The sequence below is a fragment of the Bos javanicus genome, chromosome 24 (assembly GCF_032452875.1).
Source record: "Bos javanicus breed banteng chromosome 24, ARS-OSU_banteng_1.0, whole genome shotgun sequence".
NCBI classification, from domain to species: domain Eukaryota; kingdom Metazoa; phylum Chordata; class Mammalia; order Artiodactyla; family Bovidae; genus Bos; species Bos javanicus.
In genome coordinates this window covers 412,422-434,152 of record NC_083891.1, presented here as the reverse complement: position 1 = coordinate 434,152, position 21,731 = coordinate 412,422, and the positions used below count along the sequence as shown (strand labels likewise).

General features: G+C 51.7%; 1 protein-coding gene across 1 annotated transcript in view; it reads right to left on the bottom strand.

The window, feature by feature from the left end:
• Window positions 1-21,378, bottom strand: part of PARD6G (par-6 family cell polarity regulator gamma) — a 77,956-nt gene extending 56,578 nt beyond the window's left edge. The window contains exon 1 of the mRNA XM_061399454.1: window positions 20,709-21,378. Within this exon, the coding sequence (XP_061255438.1) occupies window positions 20,709-20,780 (72 nt within the window). The 5' untranslated portion in view covers window positions 20,781-21,378. The remainder of the gene's footprint in view (window positions 1-20,708) is intronic.
• Window positions 21,379-21,731: the final 353 nt, after the last annotated feature.

Here is a 21,731-nt window from a genome sequence, read left to right as displayed (position 1 = left end):
ACAGAGGATTAAATTCATTACTTTGGTTAGGCAATAATTTCTTCAACATGATACTAAGCATACGAAACAAAAGAAAAAAATTAGATAAATTGGCCTTCATCAAAACTGAAAACTTCTGTGAATCAGGAACATGAAAAGATAATCTACAGAATGGGAGGAAAATTATCAAATTATATATATAATGGACTTGCACCAAAAATATATAAAGAACCCTTAAAACCCAATGATGACAAACAACTTTATTAAAAATGGGCGAAGGACTTGATAGACATTTCTCCAAAGAAGATATGCACATGGCGAATAAACACACGAAAAGATGTTCAACATCATTAATCGTTAGGAAAACACAAATCAAAACTGGAATAAGCCACCATGTCGTCCACTGGCATGACTACGATTAAAGAGACAGGGGACAGGGTCTTCCCAGGCTGTCCAATGGTCAAGATGTTATGCTTCCACTGCAGGGAGCACGGGTTCGATCCCTGGTCAGGGAAGTAAGATCCTATGTGCTATCTGATGTGGGAAAAAAGAGACAGAAATGACAATGTGTTGGTAAGAATGTGGAGGAATCTGGACTCTCTCATACATTTTTGTAGGAATAGAAAATATGTCTGTATTTTGGTGATCAGTTTGGCAGCTCCTAAAAATGTTGAACAAAGAATTGCCATATAGCCCAGAAATTTCACCCCTAGGCATGTACCCAGGATAAAGGAACACATAGGTCCACACAAAAACTCGTACATTAAAAACTCGTACAATAATAACAGCATTATTCAGAATAGCCAAAGAGTGAAAACTACTCAGTTGATGAATGGATAAACCAAAAGTCATACATACTCTTATTCCTGAATATTATTCATCCATGACAAGGAAAGAAGTATGACAAATTTGAACCTTGAAAACATTATCTTAATGAAAGACATGAGACACATCAGATCATATATTATATGATGCTATTTATATGAGATATACAGAAGAGGCAAATTCATAAAGAGAGTAGAGTAGTGGTTTCTAGGGACTAGAAGTAGTAAGTAATTGAGAATGGCTGCTAATGGGTATGGGGTTTCTTTTTAGGCTGAAGAAAATGTTCTAAAATTAAATAATGGTAACGACTGCACAACTCTGAAAATACTGAAGTGAAGTGAAGTGAAGTGAAGTCACTCAGTTGTGTCAGACTCTTTGTGACCCCGTGGACTGTAGCCTGCCAGGCTCCTCTGTCCATGGGATTCTCCAGGCAAGAATACTGGAGTGGGTTACCATTTCCTTCTCCAGGAGATCTTCCCCACCCAGGGATTGAACCCGGGTCTCCCGCATTGGAGGCAGACGCTTTAACTTCTGAGCCACCAGGGAAACTGAAAATACTAGACCCTACTGAATTTATACTTCAAAGGTACGAATTTTATTTCATATGAATTGTAGTTTATAGGGCTTTTTGACCTTTCACTTCAAAGAACAATTTTAAAAATTATGTATTTATTTATTGTTGGCTGTGCTGGGTCTTCGTTGTTGTTTGGGCTTTTCTCTAGTTGCAGCGAGCAGGGGCTACTCTCTAGTCGCGGAGCATGGGCTTCTCATTGTGGTGGCTTCTCTGTTGGGGAGTATGGGCTCTTGGTCTCTCGGGCTTCAGTAATTGTGGGGCGTGGGCTTAGTTGCTCTGCAGCATGTGGGATCCTCCTGGATTAGGGATGGAACCCACATCTCCTGCATTGACAGGCAGATTCTTTACCACTGAGCCACCAGGGAAGCCTAAGAATAATTATTTTTAACAGCCAATTGAAGGCTTTTTGGAAGTTTGTGTTGAGAAATATGAAAACTCCAGAAGGTGGTGGCAGACTGGTTGGTGCACATGGAGGCCCTGCTTTTACTCCAGGCAGATGGAAAACACTAAGAGACTAAGGGTCCAGGCATCCCCCGTCAGCACACATCAGTTTAGACGATGAAGATGTATTAAGGACTCAGGGAAGCCCCCACTCCCATTACTGCTGGCCCTTGCAGAGGAGAACAGGATGTGAGACTTCATCAAAGCTGGAAGGGCAAGCTTTTCCAGTTTGAATTGGTCCAACAGTGTTGAACTGGTAGGGAAGACAGCGGCAGGCACTCTGAACAGGGTAGGACTTGCCTCCTTCACATGCCCATCTCCACCCTGACCCCAAACTGCAAACGGCCCTCAGGCCCTCTTGTCCAATGTAGAAGCTAAAACTTTATATGAATGATGCTTTTGGAGCCACAAGTCTCTGACAATACAAATGTATTTTCATCATCCAAAGTCACGTCACTCTATGGTTCATTCATTACCACTACCATAATTATCTCTTACTTTCCAGGTTAACAATGTAAACTTTTCTTTTTCTTGAGACCTGAGGAGTTCTCTCTACAGTTATCCATATGTTTAAACAAATCCCTTTTGTATGGAAACATTTAGTTCAGCACATGCCAGGCTCATTTGGTATGCACTGCAAGTCTTGCTGGCTGTCTTCATGCCCGCAACTAAACCATAAGTTCCCCCTAGAAGTGCACTTCTGAACTCCTATGCTGAGGGGTTCGGAGAGAGATCTGCCCAGAGCCATCGAGCTGCTGGATTCCAGGTTGGAAACAGACCCCGTCTCCTCTGGTCCTGTGTTCCGTCTGCAGCACTAAGCTACTGCCACTTCAAACCAACCAAAAAGCTCATTCTTTTTACAACTGAAATCATGGTCTCCAGGTTTCATCTTAAAGTCACTTAGCTACTTTCACTTAAAAACTCTAGCATGTTTTTGATGATTAAGATGCACTTCTGGCTTAATACCGGAATACCATTCCCAAAGAAACCTAGTCTGGGTAAAGCACCCTCCTGCTGATCTAACATCAATGGAGGGAGAGGAAAATTATAAGTGGTATTGTCTTCTCACCTCGGGCCTTCATGCTGTTGTCTTTCTGTCTGGGGAGGGCTCCTATACCTGACCCCATGTGGTGTCCCTCCGTGGCCCCAGGGCCACTGTTTCCATCACGTGGGGAGAGGCTGTGAGAGGTGACGGTGCACAAGGGGCTGTGTCTCTGACAGCTCTTTGTGGGCAGGAAGCACACCACATTCTTGTAGCTTTCAAGCTGCCCCGTCCTTGATCCCCGATATAGGTAACTGATATCCAGAGATGTTTCTGGTCACTCTCTGCGACTGTATCTGACTCAACCACTCCAACCCCCAGCTCACCTTCCCTTTCAGGTTGCTGCTGCTGCTGCTAAGTCGCTTCAGTCATGTCCGACTCTGTGGGACCCCATAGACCGCAGCCCACCAGGCTCCCCTGTCCCTGGGATTCTTCAGGCAAGAACTCTGGAGTGGGTTGCCATTTCCTTCTCCAATGCATGAAAGTGAAAAGTGAAAAGTGAAGTCGCTCAGTCATGTCTGACTCTTTGTGACCCCATGGACTGCAGACCATCAGGCTCCTCCATCCATGGGATTTTCCAGGCAAGAGTACTGGAGTGGGGTGCCATCGCCTTCTCCGCCCTTTCACGCCCTTTCATCACCTTCTCCCCCCTTTTTTCATAAAAAAGGGGGAACTGAACTTTAAGGACAAAGGTCTGCAACTCTGAATGTCTATCCTCCTTCATCATTTCCTTAAAATACTCTTAAAAAAACCCACAACAACATTCTTTTCCCTCCTGCGTACACAGCTCATGGTAATCTTCACCTTGGAGGCAGTCCACAGAGCTGACTACTTGTGCCCGTGAACACAGTCACTCTGGAGAAAGCAGCAAGATTCATGATGGACAGAAAAGAAGGAGGGAAATCAAGGTCCAGTGTGTGGTGTGACACTGAGGTGCCCTGGGAGCCCAGGGCTCACTGTCCTGCAGCCATCCCAGCCCCACCTGGGCAGACCCAGTGACTAAAGCTCTGCATGGGAGAGAGGACACTCCTCAATCTTCTCCAACATGCTTTTTTTTTTTTTAAAGAAAAAGTAGGATCACAGAGCCTGGTATATTTTTCTTTATGGTGTGAATGGAATAGAACCACACAGCTCAAAATTCAAAAGGTATTCAGTGAACAGTCTCCACAGGAACCAATGATTTCAGTCCTCTATTCCTTCAAAAGCCATCTCGTGCACGTGAGAGCAATATCTGTGACCTCGTCTCTGACAAGCAGCACGCTGTCCACACTGGTCTACTTTGATTTTTTTTCACTTATCTGCTCTACTTGAAAAACATTCTTTTGCTGGATGTTTATAGTCCTAGGAGGTAGGTAGGTATCTTGAACTTACAGGTGCTCCTGAACATGAGAAAGGTCAAGTCGTCTGGCTCCTGTCTTGTAAGTGCCACAAGGGACATCCTGTTACTACGATAGCAGTACTTTCCTTGGAAAACCCTTCAGGGCTAGACTCTTCCAGTGATCCTGAAACTGCCCCAGTCTTGAGGGACCCAGAAGAATCCTAGACATTCCAATATCCACCGACTGCTCCCTGGCAGGAGCCTGGAGCTGAAGCACCCAGGATTCCTCAGCTTGTTCTGTCGTGAAATGTTGTGTTTATCGTGAACATACATACTCAGGGCATCGAGGGAGCTATTGTGTTCTTTCACAGACGAACGACCCCTTGTAATTAAAGTCTGTCTTACAACGTGAAGTTAAAAGGAAGCCCACACATTACTCACCTTCCCAGCTCCACAGTGTAGATAGAAACCCAGCCAAGCACTCCGGACCTTGCAGCAGAGGCCCCGCCCCCACACAAGGCCCCGCCCACCGAGGCCCCACCCCGAAGCCCCACCCATACCAAGGCACCACCCCAGGCCTCTCAGGCGAAAGCAATCACAGGACATCAGAAGCACAGGTAGATTCGGATGGAAAATCATCATCAAAATATGCACAAAGGTGAAAAGTGGAAACTGTAAAAGCTCATCAAACAGATGAAGCATGTTCCCAGGATGAAGCCAACAGAAGTGCTGTATTAGAAAGGCTTGAAGGACTCAAGGAAGCCTTTACAATATGGAAAGTGAGAGAAAACACAACCCAAGGGTAAGTTTCCAATGTGACCCAATCAGATCGAAAAATATTGTACTCGGGCTGAACACAGAACAAAGCAGCAAGGCCCAGCCCCAGGCCTGGACTCCTGCCTGTGCCACGTTCCAACTCCTGCTCAAGGTGTGTTGAGCAGCAACGCCAGCAACATCTAGAACCTGCTGGAGACGCATGACCGTAGGCCCCAGGTCTAGGGACTCAGAATCTGCAGTCTAACAAGATCCCCAGGGACTTTTCAAGTCCAAAAAGCTGTGTCATGAACATCCCAGTAAGCACCTTGCTAGTTACTGTTATAGGCTAGTTTTTAGTACCCATTCAGATTGCACTGAATGCCCAGTACGGCCCTGGGCTAGTGTTGAGTGACTTCACAAGGCTGACAGTTTGTTTGAGAGCCCATTGTTGAGATGTTGAACAGTAATCGCATGTGCAAACGTGTAAGGACAAACTGAGAAAAGTACACAAAGACGCTGTATGACAGACGTAGGCCCTGGTTTAAACTGAGCCTATCAGGAAAGCAGTAATCAGATGAAGAGAGGGCCAGAGCGCGCCCCACACCATGGCCCGGGACCAGGGCGGGCAGGACCTTACTGCGCGCCAGAGGCTACAGGGCAGCCCCGTGGGCTGTGATGCCTCACGTCCTGCTTGCTTTTCATCAAGGTGGGTCCTGGAGTCACAATCAACACAATACATCCAACCGCGAAGGAGAACGAACACATCAGGGCCACTTCAGGATAGGGCCAAGGAGCATGCGCACACACGCATGCTGTGTAAGAAAACCATGCAGAGACGTCCATTTTTGGGATGATCAGGCAGCACAGGCTGCCAACCTCACGAGGCATCTGCCAGAGCGTGGGACCTGCCAGGGGGTGACCTCCGGGGCGGACACGTCGGGACAGTTTAAAATCAGGCCACAGACCTGTGAGTCAGATGGGGTGGAGCGGACAGCCGAGCCTGGCCCCTTGCTGTGCCGCGTCCACCCACCTCAATCCGGAGCAGTGATGGCGTAGCTGTCAGCACCTGCAGAACTGCTCAGACAAGCAGCGGCTCCTGCGTGAAGCTGCCAAGCAGCTGCCGGGGGCTGAGTGAGCCCTGCGTGTGCTCCACACGGTGTGCTGTCCAGGTCACAAGTGTGATCTGCACCTATGGACCCAGGACTGCTGAATGTAGGAGTGGGGCAGGGCCGAGAAGGGAGCAGAGAGATCTCGGGACACGGCTGTGGTCCCGACGGTGGGAGAGAAGGTGTGGTCGGGGCCAAGCTCTCCTCACAGCACCCCAGAGGTGTCGCTGTTCCCATTTTACAGACCAGGAAGCTGAGACCCAGAAGGTTCAACAACTGTGCACAGGCACAAGGCTGCTAGCAAAGAAAGGACCTGAGGCTGACACGGGAGAGGGTCTAGAAGAGGTCCAGGGAGCGCCAGTGGGGGCGTGAGAATTCCACGAGAAGGGGCCGCCCCATGTGGGAGGGCCGACACCCAGGCCAGCTGGCAGCCTGGACAAAGGGGGCCATGGTGGGCAGGAGAAGCCTTCAGAATTTTTATTTATTCCAAATTTATTCCAATTCCAATTTATTCCAATAATTTTTATTTATTCCAATTTTTATTTATTCACTATAAATTAGTGAATTTTACATTGTGATAGCTGATTCATGACTAAGTTTAGAAAATGAAGCTAAATCCCTCGTGTCTGTCTGGGTATATGTATGTCTCAGTATGTGTCTTTGGATAATATTGCTATGGTTAATTTGTAAATGAGCTCTATTTAATTGGCTTGAAGAAAAGTAAGTGCTTACAAATCAAACAATTCTAAATATAAGAGAAGTTAAGTGAATTTCAGGTTCACTTGAACTGGGAAATATTCAGTATTAAATTGATACCTGGTATTCTCTTACAAACCTATCAATAAGAAAAGTAACTCAATGTTACCCAAGATCCCCTTGAGGAGGGCATGGCAGCCCTCAGTATTCTTGCCTGGAGAATTCCATGGACAGAGGAGCCTGGTGGGTTACAGTCTACAGAGTTGCAAAGAATTGGATACAGCTGAAGTAACTTAGCACACATGGTGGGCGGAATACCACAGACCAGAACCAGCTGCTCTAGAAGCTGAGGTAAAGGTGCAGGGAGCTGACGGGCTGGAGGGTCCAGCTGGGCCAGAGTGTGGAGGTCAGTGCCAGGCTGCTCACCTGTCTCTCCTTCATAGCACTTCCCCGGAACAGAAATGCAGAAATGCACTCAGGCAGAGGCCTGGAGCCCCAGCCCGAGTAGGGAAGCAAGGTCACATCTGGACCTGAGCTCAGGAAAAGCGCCTGGAAAAGAGGCAGTGTCCAGGGACGGGATGGGCTGAGGGGACGCTGCCTGGGTCAGTGGTGTCTTAGCAGGCAGAAGGCAGAGGCATCAAGAGGCAAGGCCCTGGATGGAGACCTAGGTTCAAACTCCTGACTCACCTTGAACTGGCTGGTGACTCTGGATCATTTAAACTTCTCCAAGCATATTTCCTCCTTTGTAAAAGAAGGACACAATATATTCCCCAGAGGGCTGTTGTGAGTCCTGAATCAAATCCGTGTCCTGAGTGAGAGTCCATCGAACAGCAGCTTGCACTTGATCACTTTGTTCCAGAGCTTGTGCTCTTCTTGGCCAAGCGCACATGGAGAAGGTGTACAGGGCACATCAGGCTTCCACACGCACCCCAGGGCTGCCAGATCCCTTCTCAAACACCCAGACTTGCAAGCACCACACAGTGAGACCTCTGCCCGTGTGGTTTATAAAAGACAGAGCAGGAAGCATGCCCCTACAGGAGCACACCCCTCTTCAGTTAAGCCACCTTCCTAATTTCTGAATACGAGTCATGACTTTTTTAGGCCCTGTCCCTTCCATCACTGGCAGTTATTTTTCAGGTTTTTTTTTTTTTTTTTTTCCACAAGGAAACCACTTTTTTATTACTCTGTGAGAGAAAAGTGGTGCTCAGGAGCATGACCTTAACCCCGATCTCTAGACGGGGACTCAGAGCTGAGCTGAGCAGAAGCTGCCCATCCCAGCCTTGCAGCCCAAGGGGCCTCTGCTCGGTCACTGCTGACACTCTGAGCACAGCTGCAGAGGGGGGCTCTGCCTGCAGCACCCCTTCCGCCCCCAGCAGATTGCACACAGGCCAAAGTGCATGGGGCGGCCTCAGAGAGGGGGATTCTCAGGACACAGGAGGGATACTGAAGAGGCAGTGCAGCCCTGAGCCATGTCCTGGAGGGGCTGGGGAGGGAGAGAGAGCGATACATGCTGTGGCTGCGGAGCAGTCCAGACCAGGTAGGTGTTGTCCGTTTTCCATGAGGTGGAATCAGGGGATAATGAGAACTAGGTGAGAAGCAGGATGGCAGAGCAATGGAAGGTTGCTGGGGCCTTGTTTGGGGCGAGTTAGCAGCCTGGTCCAGACCCCAGATCTTCCTCTCTGCAGCCCACAGGTATGGTGTCATGAGCATCACGGAAGCACCTGAGCTGAGTGCCCAGTAGAAGGGCTGGCACAGAGCCGATGCTCTAAGAAAGGACACTGTAACCCCAAGCTGAGAGAAGGACTCAGGTGATGTGACCAGGTGGCAACTGCTCCTACCAGTTGCCTAGGGCAGGGAGGGAGCCCAGAGACTGTGGCCCCCCAGAATTCTTTCCCAGGAAGAACCACAGGGCAACCTCAATAGTGCACGTTGGCTTACTCTCCAGGGCCAGGTGCTAACCCTCTTCCGATGAATGGCTGTGACTGGGTGGTGGAGAAGAGGCATTGTGAGGAGACAGACAACACCTACCTGGTGTGGAAGCTTGCGTGTGTCGCTCTCCCTCCCTCCCCAGCCCCTCCTGGACCCTCAGCTCACCACTGACAAGCAGTGGGTCACATTCCTGGAAAACTGTTCCCAGTTTGCGGTGGGGAAGCGCAGTGACTCCAGCTCCAGGTGAACAGGGACAAAGCTGCTCCAGGGCAGCTCCTCTCCTGAGGGTGGAGCGCAGCTGCCCCAACATACCATTTCTCACAAGAGCATTCTGACCTGTGGAGCCTCGGCATCACCTTCTGGCAAAAGGAGCGCGTTCCTGTGAAGGTTGGGGGCCCTGCTCATCCCTGCAGCTGCTGCCAGAGCCAGGGGCTCCTCCTCCATGAGAGGGGCCACATTACAGGCAGAGTATTTGTTTTGTCCCATAGCAACACCCCGTTATTATTCCAGACCGGTGAGGGAAGCAAGGTCATGATGCGTGGGCGGGGAGCCAGTGGCTCAGGCCCCCGAGCCACAGAAAACAGGATGCGAACAGTACTTTAGTCTCCCAGTTCCTCTAGCACAGCATGTAAAGATGACAGCTTTAGCGGCCTGCGTGGTTTTCTTCCATGGCCCTTACCCAGGGCCCATGCACAACAGCACACCTCCCAGGAGAGGCCATCTGAGGGGGCTTTCTGGGCCTGTGCATCAGTCCCCCGCGTCCTGTCTCGGAAGCAAAGGCGCAGAGAGATAAGCTCTGCAGACCGATGAACACACAGTCCAGCTTTCGACAGACACACTGATGTGATGAAGTGGAAAATAAACATACCCGATCACTAGGCAGGACTTTTAGGAGGAACACAGAAATTCCCAAAGGCAAAGGATGTGACTCACCAACACCCTCAGGTGTGCGAGTGGGAAGCTGCAGGAAGACACAGGCAAACCCCAGGTGAAGGCCACCTGAAGTGCGTGGCCCCACAGCCCACCACCGTCAAGGCTGCTGTGGGGTCTTCATTCCACACGTGAAGGACAACTTTCAAAAGGACAGCTGTTCACCTCCATCGAAGACACCGTGGGACGTGCTGTCCTGGACCCACTGAGCAGCATCAGGCCCGACCCTGTTCACCTGGTGTCTCAGCCCCCCAGGAGGGCTGCAGCGGGTAACGGAACGCACAGGATGGCATGAAAGCTGTGAGTCAAAGTGCAGAATTAGAGGAAGGGCTAGGAAAGCCTTTCAACTCAGTAAACAAATCCCTGATTTGTTTTGATTTAGTAATCGACAAGTAATTAATAAGCCATGGTTCAAGGCCTTCAGGAACTCCTGAACCCTCAGACCTCCGACAGCAGCTGCTCCACCCCGGTCCACTCAAGTCCAGGGCTGGGGTCTGTACACGGCTCCGGGACAGCACACTGGGCTGGGAGGAGGCTGATCAGGGCTACGCCCAGCCAGCTCACAGCAGCATCGAGAACCGCTAGTGGAATCCAAGAGTGTGTTGAAGAGGAGCCTAAAGGAGGCTTTGCGCCCCTGAATCTCCATCCATACAGACAGATGCATAAGGAATACTCTGAATCCACTAAAAAAAACTGATCTCCAGACGCACACAACATGGATGGACCCTCTGGACGCAGAGTGCACTGTGACATTGAATCTGAGCACCAGCATGCTCACCCTGGTGACAGAGCCCTGACAGCAGTTAGGCTGGGGGTGGGTGCTGACGTGGAGGGACCTTCTCAAACGCTGGAATGTTGCACACTTACTGTGATGTGCACAGTGCTCACCAGGTGTGCAAACATGTAAAATTTCATCAGACTGCACGCCTGAGATTAGTGTGTTTTACTGCCATGCCCAGCTTCCCTGGTGGCTCAGATGGTAAAGAATCCATCTGCAATGTAGGAGACTGGGGTTTGATCCTTGGGTTAGGAAGGCCCCCTGGTGAAGGAAATGGCTACCCACTCCAGTATCTTGCCTGGAGAATCCCATGGACAGAGGAGCCTGGTGAGTGAGCTACAGTCCATAGGGTTGCAAAGAGTTGGACATGACTGAGCCACTCACACACACACACACACACACACACACACACACACACACACTGTCATGCACACTGAACTCCACACAGGAATGACTCCGGTGTCACATGTGAACAGGTCCCTGAAAGGCAGCAGTCTCAGCCTCAAGGTACGGCAGAGCTTTCTGGGCAAGTGCAGGAGAGGATCTTTTTCCTGGGGATGGTCTTGATTCCTGTCTCCTGTACAATGTCACGAACCTCCATCTATAGTTCATCAGACACTCTGTCTATCAGATCTAGTCCCTTAAATCTATTTCTCACTTCCACTGTATAATCATAAGGGATTTGATTTAGGTCATACCTGAACGGTCTAGTGGTTTTCCCCACTTTCTTCAATTTAAGTCTGAATTTGGCAACAAGGAGTTCATGATCTGAGCCACAGTCAGCTCCCGGTCTTGTTTTTGCTGACTTTATAGAACTTCTCCATCTTTGGCTGCAAAGAATATAATCAATTTGATTTCGGTGTTGGCCATCTGGTGATGTCCATGTGTAGAGTCTTCTCTTGTGTTGCTGGAAGAGAGTGTTTGACATGACCAGTGTGTTCTCTTGGCAAAACTCTATTAGCCATCACTTCATGGCAAATAGATGGAGAAACAGTGGAAACAGTGGCTGACTTTATTTTTGGGGGCTCCAAAATCACTGCAGATGGTGACTGCAGCCATGAAATTAAAAGACACTTACTCCTTGGAAGGAAAGGTATGATCAACCTAGACAGCATATTAAAAAGCAGAGACATTACTTTGCCAACAAAGGTCCATCCAGTCAAGGCTATGGTTTTTCCAGTAGTCATGTATGGATGTGAGAGTTGGACTATAAAGAAAGCTGAGCACTGAAGAATTGATGCTTTTGATCTGCAGTGTTGGAGAAGACTGTTGACAGTCCCTTGGACTGCAAGGAGATCCAACCAGTTCATCCTAAAGATCAGTCCTGAGTATTCATTGGAAGGGCTGATGTTGACACTGAAACTCCAATACTTTGGGCACCTGATGCGAAGAGCTGACTCATTTGAAAAGACCCTGATGCTGGGAAAGATTGAGGGCAGGAGGAGAAGGGGATGACAGAGGATGAGATGGTTGGATGGCATCACCAACTCAATGGACATGGGTTTGGGTAGACTCCGGGAGTTGGTGATGGACAGGGAGGTGTGGGGTGCTGCAGTCCATGAGGTCACAAAGAGTCAGACACAACTGAGCGACTGAACTGAACTGAACTGAACTGCAGGAGAGGATCAGGTGCAAGGGCAGCCTATGGACCCAGGGAGGCCAACAAACGAAGAATTAACAGGGATGAGCAGTGCAGAAGGGTCCAGGTGGTTTTTGAATTCTTTAAGCAGCAACATTTTTTTTTTTTTTTTTTTTACTTTCCTCAAGTAAAATTCAGGGAAGGCAATGGCATCCCACTCCAGTATTCTTGCCTGAAAAATCCCATGGACGGAGGAGCCTGGTAGGCTGCAGTCCATGGGATCTCGAAGAGTCGGACATGACTGAGTGACTTCACTTTCACTTTTCACTTTCATGCATTGGAGAAGGAAATGGCAACCCACTCTAGTGTTCTTGCCTAGAGAATCCCAGGCATGGCGGAGCCTGGTGGGCTGCCGTCTATGGACTCCCGTTTATGGGGTCGCACAGAGTTGGACATAACTGAAGCAACTTGGCAGCAGCAAGTAAAATGCTACACACTTTCTCCAAAATATAGAGCAGATGCTCTGGCTTGGGATGGTGAAAGGAGCCATTCCCTTGTCTCCTCTGCCAACAAGCATCTTCACAGAGCCCCAGAGGAACACAGCCTTTGGAAGTCAGAGAGCTGGACGGTGGGGTGTGGGACACACCTCCCGGAGCCCAGGAACCAGAGGAGAACTGAATGAGGGGACTGGGGAAAGGTTTCAAAGGTCACTGATGCCCCAGCTGTAACAGTGAGTGCCCAGTCCTGCCCCACGCAGTCCTGTGGGTAACAGGGCAGCTCTGAAGGAGGTAGGGAGGTCGGTGCCATCTCTAGGGAAGGGGTATGAGCACTGCATAGAGAGATGCGTGGGGCTGGCTCTGAGGAGGTGCCCTGAGCCCCCGAAGCTGTCAGCCTAGAGTCTAGCACTAAGGAAATTAGGTGACACTATCAACATGGACTTGAAAAAATAATTTTATCTATTTAATTGGCTGTGCTGGGTCTTCATTTCTGCGTGGGCTAATCTCTAGTTGTGGGGCACGGGCTGCTCACTGCGGGGGCTTCTCTGGTTGCGGCTCCCGGGCTCTAGAGTGCAGGATCGGTAGTTGTGGCACATGGGCTTAGTTTCTCCGGCCTGTGGGATCTCCCTGGACCAGGGATCGAGCCTGTGTCTCCTGCATCGGCAGGCAGATTTTTTTCCACCTGAGTCACCAAGGAAGCCCCCAATGTGGACTTTTAAATCAGCTTCCTTTGGACTTCCAAAGCTTCTCTTTTCTGTTTAGCTCATCTTGTACTGCTTCTTTCCCTTCCCTCCATGGCACTAGTGGGGAGGGGACAAGGCCCCTGAGCCCTCTCAGAGATGCCCTGGGGCTAAGTCAATTAGTGAATCCAGCTTTGGTCACTTTCCTCAAAAAGCAGTTCCTTTCTAAAGTACCCTAAAAGACCACTGCTGAACTAGCCATTGTTGTTCAGTCTCTATGTCGTGTCCGACTCTTTGAGGCCCCATGGGCTGCAGCATGCCAGGCTCCCCTGTTCTTCACTATCTCCTGCACTAGTAGCTATCTGGAAAACCTGTTCCTCATCTGAATTTAACTCAAGTGACATTTACTGGGCACCCACTTCATGCAAAGCCCTGCTGGTCACTTCAGATACTGAATCTTTCCTTGGAGTATACTACTGAGAAATGCAGGGCTGGGAGACAACTAGAGTCCCCAGGTGAGGAAAACTGGAGACTGGAGGAGCCCAGCTGCTCCTGGAAGCAAGGAGGGGAAAGGGCGCTCTGCCTCAGCTCCAAGCGGCCTGCGCAGGTGCCGCTGCCGCTGGTTCCAGAGAAGCTGAGAGCAGCTCCTGGAGGCCCGAGCACCACGACTGCTCCTGCTGTGCGGGCGGGCAGCAGGGGGATTGGAGACCTCAGCCTCCAGCTGTGACCCTGTGGCTCTGGCGATACTTTGGGCATCAGGATAAAGGACCCTCATGCCCCCCCACTGCCTACACACAACTGGACCTTCGTTGGGCCATTTGCTTTTAAGCTGGGGATAGTGGCTATCTTGGTTACCTTTGTACCCCAGCATGAACCCCATGCCTCACATACAGTAGGTGCTCAGTAAATGAATACATGAGTGGATGGTAGACTTCTAAGAATACCTACTGGAGAGTGTACTTCCCTTGAGGCCACACAGCTAAAACCTGCTGCAGGGATGGAAGCAAAATAGAACTTCCTTCCTCAGAGCACCAGGCCTAACCCTTCCAAACTCCGGATCGAGAGAGCCCAAGGGGTCTGTTTCATTCTATGTGGGAATACCTGTGTCAGTATCTGGACCGGACTTGAGGGCTTGTCGGAGGAGGCGGGGCAGGAACCCTCCTTCACTAGGGCCACAGACAGTGCATAGTAGAGACTGGAGTCTGGAGCCGAACAGCCTGAGTTCTCCGACCTGGGCCAGCTGAGTGGACCCCCCCGGACTTTTCCGTGTATAATGGGGGTGATAATAGAACCTATCTGGCAAGGTTGTGATGGAGAGTAATGAATTATTATTTGCAACTAAAATGTATTTATGAATATATATATATGTGGTTAAACTTATTTTAATGCTTCTGGGACTTCTCTCATGGTCCAGTGGCTAAGACTCCGTGCTTCCAATGGAGGGGGCCCGGGTTCAATCCCTGATTAGGGAACTAGATCCCACATGTTATAACTAAAAGATCTTTCACAGTGCAACTAACACCTGGTGTAGGAAAATTAAAAAAACATATATATATTATATATATATACTATACACACACACACACACACACACACACACACACACTAAGTTGCTTCAGTGATGTCCAACTCTCTGCGACCCTATGGACTATAGCCTGCCAGGCTCCTCTGTCCATGGGATTCTCCAGGCAAGAATACTGGAGTGCGTTGCCATGCCCTCCACCAGAGGATCTTCCCAGCCCAGGGATCGAATCCACGTCTCTGATGTATTCGGCACTGGGAGGTGGTTCTTTACCACTAGTGCCAATTGGGAAGCCTATATGTGTGTGTGTATATATATATATATATATATATATATATATATATATGTATAAAGAGATACTTCTGGATGCAACCTGTTCACAGAGGGCAGTGTCCAGCCTGGACCCTGTGTTCAGGGGCACCTCAGAGGAGGGTTGCAGGGTATGTACTGGGGCTTGGAAGGTGTACAGCACCTCTCGTTGCTTCTCAGGATCACAGTAGGAGAAACCTGCGAGAGGAGGTGGGGAGCAGTAAGCAGGTAAGCAGCCCGCTGGACTCTAACCGTGCTGCCGCTCCCTGGCCCCCAAGGTCCGTTTCAGCGATGCTCTGATGTCACTCCGGGCTCCCTCCTTGCTTGTCTCTAAAAGTCCAGGAGGCCCCTCTGTGGGAAAGGGGCAAGATTCCTCTCTCTTTCTGCTGATTCACAAACAGTAGCCCTAACCCTAACCCTGACCCTAACCTTCTGACTCCTCAAAGCAACTTGAATGGTTGCATCTCCCAATTCCTGACATGCCTTCCCTGCCCTAAAATTGGAAGACCCCTCTATCTGAAATGTCACAAGTCCCAGGAAAGGGCTGGAACCTCTGCTAACTGGGTGCCCCCAGGAAGGTCCACAGGGGCTTTCTGCTGCTCACAGGGTGTGGGCAGCACCACCATCCATGCCCATCAGGTGACACTCCCCACCTGGGTCTCTGATGACAGTCTCCTCTGGACGCAACTTCCCAAATCGAGTCACCAAACCTGTTTAAACACAGACGTGCACGATACAACAGAACCAGAATCTTAAAAGGGTGTAGCTGCACATAGAGGTGAGTCAAACTGTGTCAGGCGGTTCTCAACTGGCCCGCAGGAGGCAAGTGCCCAGCCATCGCGTGGGGAGGGCATGGCCCCTGCTCCAGCCCCCAGATGCAAGGGCATGGCCAGGCAGAGACAAGATCTGGGACCACAGGGTGCACTGACACCTAGCAGCATCTGCACCGACTGGAAAATCTCCCGTGGATGAGCAGGTCCATAACTCAGTGAAAAATAAGATCACTGACAAAAGAATGCAGGAAAGAATATGGCAGCTAAAAATAGACACAGAGATATCTAACACATATCAGAATATTCCATTCACCAATAACCCAAGACTACAAATTAAAACAGTGGGGTAGTGTTTCACTTATCTAATTTGAAAAGAATAAGAAAATACCCAGTACTGGAGGGTATACCAGAGGGAGGGAGGGGATAGACACGAAGCAGGGTGTACACGTTTATAGAAGAGACTTTCTGGAAGAAAATTCAGCAATATGTGTTCAAAGTCTTAAAAATTTGCATACGTTTCACTTAGTAATTTCATTTCTAAGAATCTGTCCTAAAGAAATAATAAAAGTCCTGCAGCGAAGTAAGAGAATCAACATCTTTATAAACTTGGTGTGCTCAGTCGTGTCCGACTCTTTGTGACCCCATGGACTGTAGCCCACCAGACTCCTCTGTCCATGGGATTTTCCAGGCAATAGTACTGGAGTGGGTTGCCATTTCCTTCTCCAATCCCTGACATGCTTTATATACTTCATATGATATACATTCTATATGTACTGTTTATATAAACGTTTAAATGCAAAGTTGTTATTCACAACATTGTTTACTCTAAAAAAATGGAAAATAACCCAAATAGGATATTGGTTAGGTTAATTATGGTTCACATATAAGATGGAATACTATGTATTCATTTCAAAAATATGTCTTCTGAAACTATTAATGACATAAGAAAATACAACACTTCACTGTTAAGTTGAAAGTGGAACGCTGAAGGCTACAGAAAAATACACCTATAAAATATGACCCTGATTCTGTCAAACGAAGACATCTGCATGTACAGATGCACATAAAGGGTCAGAAGGACATGCGACCACGCTTGGAATGTGAGAATTACCTCCGCTTTGTGCCTGTTGTGGTTTCCACATCTTCCACAATGATAGTGTATTTGTTTAGAATACAGAAAAGCTTCCAGCAGTAGGGCTTCCCTAATAGCTTGGTTGGTTAAAGAATCCGCCTGCAATGCAGGAGACTCTGGTACAATTCCTGGGTTGGGAAGATATGCTGAAAAAGGGATAGGCTACCCACTCCAGTATTCTTGGGCTTCCCTTGGGGCTCAGCTGGTAAAGAATCTGCCTGCAATGCAGGAGATCTGGGTTCGATCCCCGGGTTGGGAAGATCCCCTGGAGAAGGGAAAGGCTGTCCACTCCAGTATTCTGGCCTGGAGAATTCCATGGACTGTATAGTTCATGGGGTCGCAAAGAGTCAGACTGAGAGACTTTCACTTTTCAGTATCTAAAACAAGCAGCCCAAACTGGATTAAAACCTTTAGTGGTGTTATTCTCCCCCGACACAAGGGACACCAGAGGCCACGGGTGTGTCATATAGCCCTGGGCCCCCGTCACCAGTACCAAGGCCGCAAAACGAGAGAAACGTGGGGAAGGGGCGTGGGATGGAGAATGCTCGGCCTGCAAAGGCGGCTTGGCAGGAGGAATGTCAGGATAGCACTGATTCTTGGAGAAAACACTTCAGGTGCGGGAAGCCACAGAACCAGGGCCCCAGAGGCCAAAGAGAAGACAGAAGAGACCTGCCTGCTAAGGAAGCTGGGACACCATGGACCTCACTTAAGGCAGGGGTCTCCAGGCGGGGGTGGAGGAGGGGGGCGCAGTGTAGAGCACACTGCGGAGATGGGGAAGCTGTGTTCCTTTAGACTTTTCAGGCATATGCAGATGCTGGTGGGACTGATGAGACAGTCACACAGTGAAATCTACTACAGAGCTCACAATGGCCTGTGTGGCCTTCTGTCTTCCCCTCACACAGCCAGTCAGCTCCAACTACTTGGGCCCTGTAGACTCCTCCCCAGCACTAGACTTCCTGCTATCCCTCTGAAGGGCCAAGACTGCTCCCCTTGGCCTGAGACATTCTCCCCAGACATCTGCATAGCCCCTTCCCACTGTAGGTCTTCTGGGAAGAGGGGAAAAAGTCAGACTGAGTGTGAAATGGCAGCCCCGTTACCAGAACTGGGGAGTCAGAAGTGCATGCAGCCGGCTGGGAGAGGGACAGACAAATCACAGGTATTTGAGAGAAATGCTGGGTAGAGTTAGGGGCTATCTGATGGGGGAGAGCCACCAGATCCAGACAGTTTCTCTGTCTCAAGGCTTTGGGAATTGACCAAATGTGGCAGAGGGCTAATACCAACAATTCTGAGAGGATCAGAGGCAATTTTCAGACCTGATATCCTGAAATGCCACAGAGTCTTGATCTGCAGTGCTTAGCTCTTACAACTGTGGGTGCTCTGCAGTTTAGAGGTGTCTTCCCATTCATTGCCTCATTTGATCCTGTCGGGCTACCAGAATAGGTTCAATGACCATTGTACAGATGAAATGACTAAGGCTCAGAAAAGTTAGATGACTTGCCTGAAAGCTCACAAGGTTGGGTGGTAGAACTGGCTGGATTTTGGCACAATTTTCTCCACACGCAAACCCAGGTGTTATGGTGAACCATTTAGATTGGATAAAGACATCACTGTCATAATGGTTTGCCTCCCATATTTTGACAAGAGCAGCTGGAATAAGGCCCCCTGCAGAGATGGACCCCGTGGGTGCGTGAGAGAGTGGTACAGAAGGGGGAGCCACGTGGCCCCACTGGACAAACAGTAAGGCAAGCCACCTATCCCAAAGGGCCTGGGGCGGTGGTGTTGTGTGTAACCAGCCAGCCCAGCAGGGCCCAGCCTGGTGTGGCCCTCCAGGACAGTTCCCAAAACTTTCCCCCTCTGCCACTCACCCCTGGCGAAGCAGTCAGTACATCTGAACTTGAACCCAGGCTCGGGCCATGGGGCAGCCCTCCTTCTTCACTGGGGGTCAAGGAGGAGCGGCAGCCTGAGGTAACCCACTGGGCCACCAGAACACCTATGGCCCCCAGTTCCCCGGGAGAGGCAAAGGCAGACTCTTACTCTTCAGGCCTCAGGGGTCCGCAGTGTCCAGAGTGCATGACTGCAGGATGAAGGCTGGTGAGGGCATTTCCTCCAGGGCTAGCCCTCCGGACTTGCATCTGGTCAGGCAGCTGCCTGCCACCATGGCTGCAGAGCCCAGGGAATTCGGCCAGTGAGACTCGTGAACGGCCTGTGCTGTTCATCACTTAGAACCACACGGCCACCTTGCAGGGGTGAAAGGCTGCCAGGAGGTCCCCTCGCGACGGAAGTGGTCCTCGTGGAGACTGCTGGGCCTCAGGAATGCACGCATGACAAACTGTGACCTGAAAACGCCGCAAGGCCCTGGATGTGACACTGTGATACAAGATGGCACCTGTGGGAAGTCTCTGTGTTCTTTCTCCCAACTGCCTGTTAATCTATGATGATCTCAAAATAAAGAGTTAAAGTGAAACACCATGGGTGCTCAGTGGCTACTGTCAGGGGACAATGAGTTCTAAGAAGCCACATTCCCACTGAGTTGAAGAAACGTCAGTTATTTGGTGCTCCCACTCAGGCTTGCTGGTTCTTCCCCCCACACAACTCACAGAGGTCACTTTTGATTTGGGGGTGTGGGGAGTTCTGGGGCTAAAAAGAGATGAGTGCTGGGCCAGGGTCACAGAATTAGCATTGGAGGTAATTAGATATGAAGGTTCATAAATAGACTGCCCAACAAGATGTGATGAAATCCCACAACTCATTCTGTGGGATTCCTGCAGAGAACCCCCATTCTCGGAGGAAGCCCTGGAAATCCTACGCCAAAGGACCCCACCTTGATCGGTACGGTCAGCCCAGACAGGGGCCATCGGGTTAGTCTTCCCAGAGAGCGAACCAGGGCACACACGCTGGCGACCAAGTGTGCACAGATTTGGAGGTCAGAGCCCACCCTCGGGTCTGGCCCCTCTGCCACCACTCAGGTTCTCCTCCTTGCCAGACCAAGCCGGGGGCGGGGGGGGGGGGGGGGGGGGTGTAGCGCAGAGAAAGGGCGAAAGCCGATCCCAGGCAGCAGTAAGCCCGAGGCCCCCTCCTCCAGGACCCTGAACAACTGCTGCTCTTCATCTGCGGCAAGGTCCACCCCTGAGACCCTCGCAGACAAAAGCTTCTGCCGCGAAGGTGCCGCCCCCGCAACGGGCAGAAGCGCCAGATCCTATCAGCCAATTATCCAAAGCGCACAGCCACCCGCAAGTTCGGGCACGCTTGGGCCGGGGCGCGGGCAGCGGGAGGGGCCGCCGGTCCGGCGCGCCCGGGGAATCTGGGCCTGGGGCGCGTCGGGAGGCTGAAGGGCTGGTACGCAGGGCCGTGCTGGGGACCGGGGGTCCGGTCCGGGGATCGAGGACCCGCTGCCTGTCTCCCCCTTGTCGGTTCCAAGGCTCCTCCGCTGCGAAGGAGGCGGCGCAGCCAGGGCCCTCCCCCGGCCCGGGCCCCCAAGGCCCCTCCAGGGCCCCGAATCCGATCAGCCCCTGGGTCGCCCCGGAAACATCGCCCCTCCATCGCGCGGTGCGCCGGATCGCCGCCGGCTTGTGGAACAAAAGAGCCACTCTTGCGAAGGGTCCGGCGGCGGCGCGGCCCTCTGAGCGCCGGGGCTCGAGCCGAACCTTACCGGGCTGCTGGGCTTTGTGCGCGCGCAGGGGCGGGAAGGACTGAGGGACCCCGGCGCATCTCACGGACGCGCGCCGCGCTCCGAAGTTGTGGTCGGCGCCGGCCCCTCTCGCGCCGCCCAGTCCCCTTTGGGGTGCCCATTCATTCGTGGGGCGGGGAGGGGGCGCTGCGCAGACTGCCGGCCCCCGGCTCACCTTGCTCTTGACTTCCACCGCGCTGCAGTCGTAGAAGCCCAGGGTCTGAGACTTGTGGAAACTCCGGTTCATGGTTCCGGACCCGCTTAGCCTTGGCTTCGCCCTCGCTCTTCCCTATGGGGACTGCAGAAGGACCTTGGGTGCGCCACCCGCCGCCGTGGCCCCGGCCCCGGACCCTGCCCGCGCTCGCTCGGCCGCGGGGCAGCTCGAGTGCAGCGGCCCGAGCAGGGCTGGCCGCGCGCCTTGGGCACTCCAGGGGCCGCGCGCGGGAGGAGCGGGGTACGGCGGCGCGCGCCGCTCCAAGGACCCGCCCCCCGATACCCTAGAACCCACGTCCCGCCCAGAGCCCGGAGGATCCGCCACCAATCCCTGCCCAGCGCCCAGAATACCCGCCGCCAGTCCCCGCCCCGGGCCCAGAGCACCCGTCCCCCGAGGACCCGCCCGGAGCCCCGAGGACCCGCCCCACGAGCCCCAAGGGCCCACGTCCCGCTCGGCGCCCCGTAGACCCGCCGCTAATCCGGTTCCCCAAGGACCGGCCCGGCGCCGAGAAAACCCGGCTCACGTCCCGGGGACTGGCCCCACGAGCCTCAAGGCCCAGCCTCGCGCCTGAGGACCCACCCTCTCAGTCTGGAGGACACGCCCCCCGTCCCGAGGACTCACCCGACGCCCCACCCAGGGCTCGTCGGCCGGCCTCCGGAGGAGCCGCCGCCAGTCCCCGCCCCGAGCCCCGCCCACGGGCCCGCCCCGGAGGACGCCTCTCCCGGGTGGGTGCTCACTTCAGTCCACAAAATCAAGAGCCGGGGAGAGAAGCCCGGTTGACTCGCCGGGGTCGCCCCATTCCCACCGCGGCGCCCACACTCTTTCTCCCTTGCTCGCCTCCGCCAAGATTTTGTTAGCATCCTTCCGTCGTCCAGGAAAAGGGTCTGTTTTGGCTGATTTTTAACGTTGTCTTGGGTGATACCGGACTCACGGAGGCCTGACCCCCCTTGGGTCCATCTGTCCGTTAGAGCTGCCAGGTGGTAG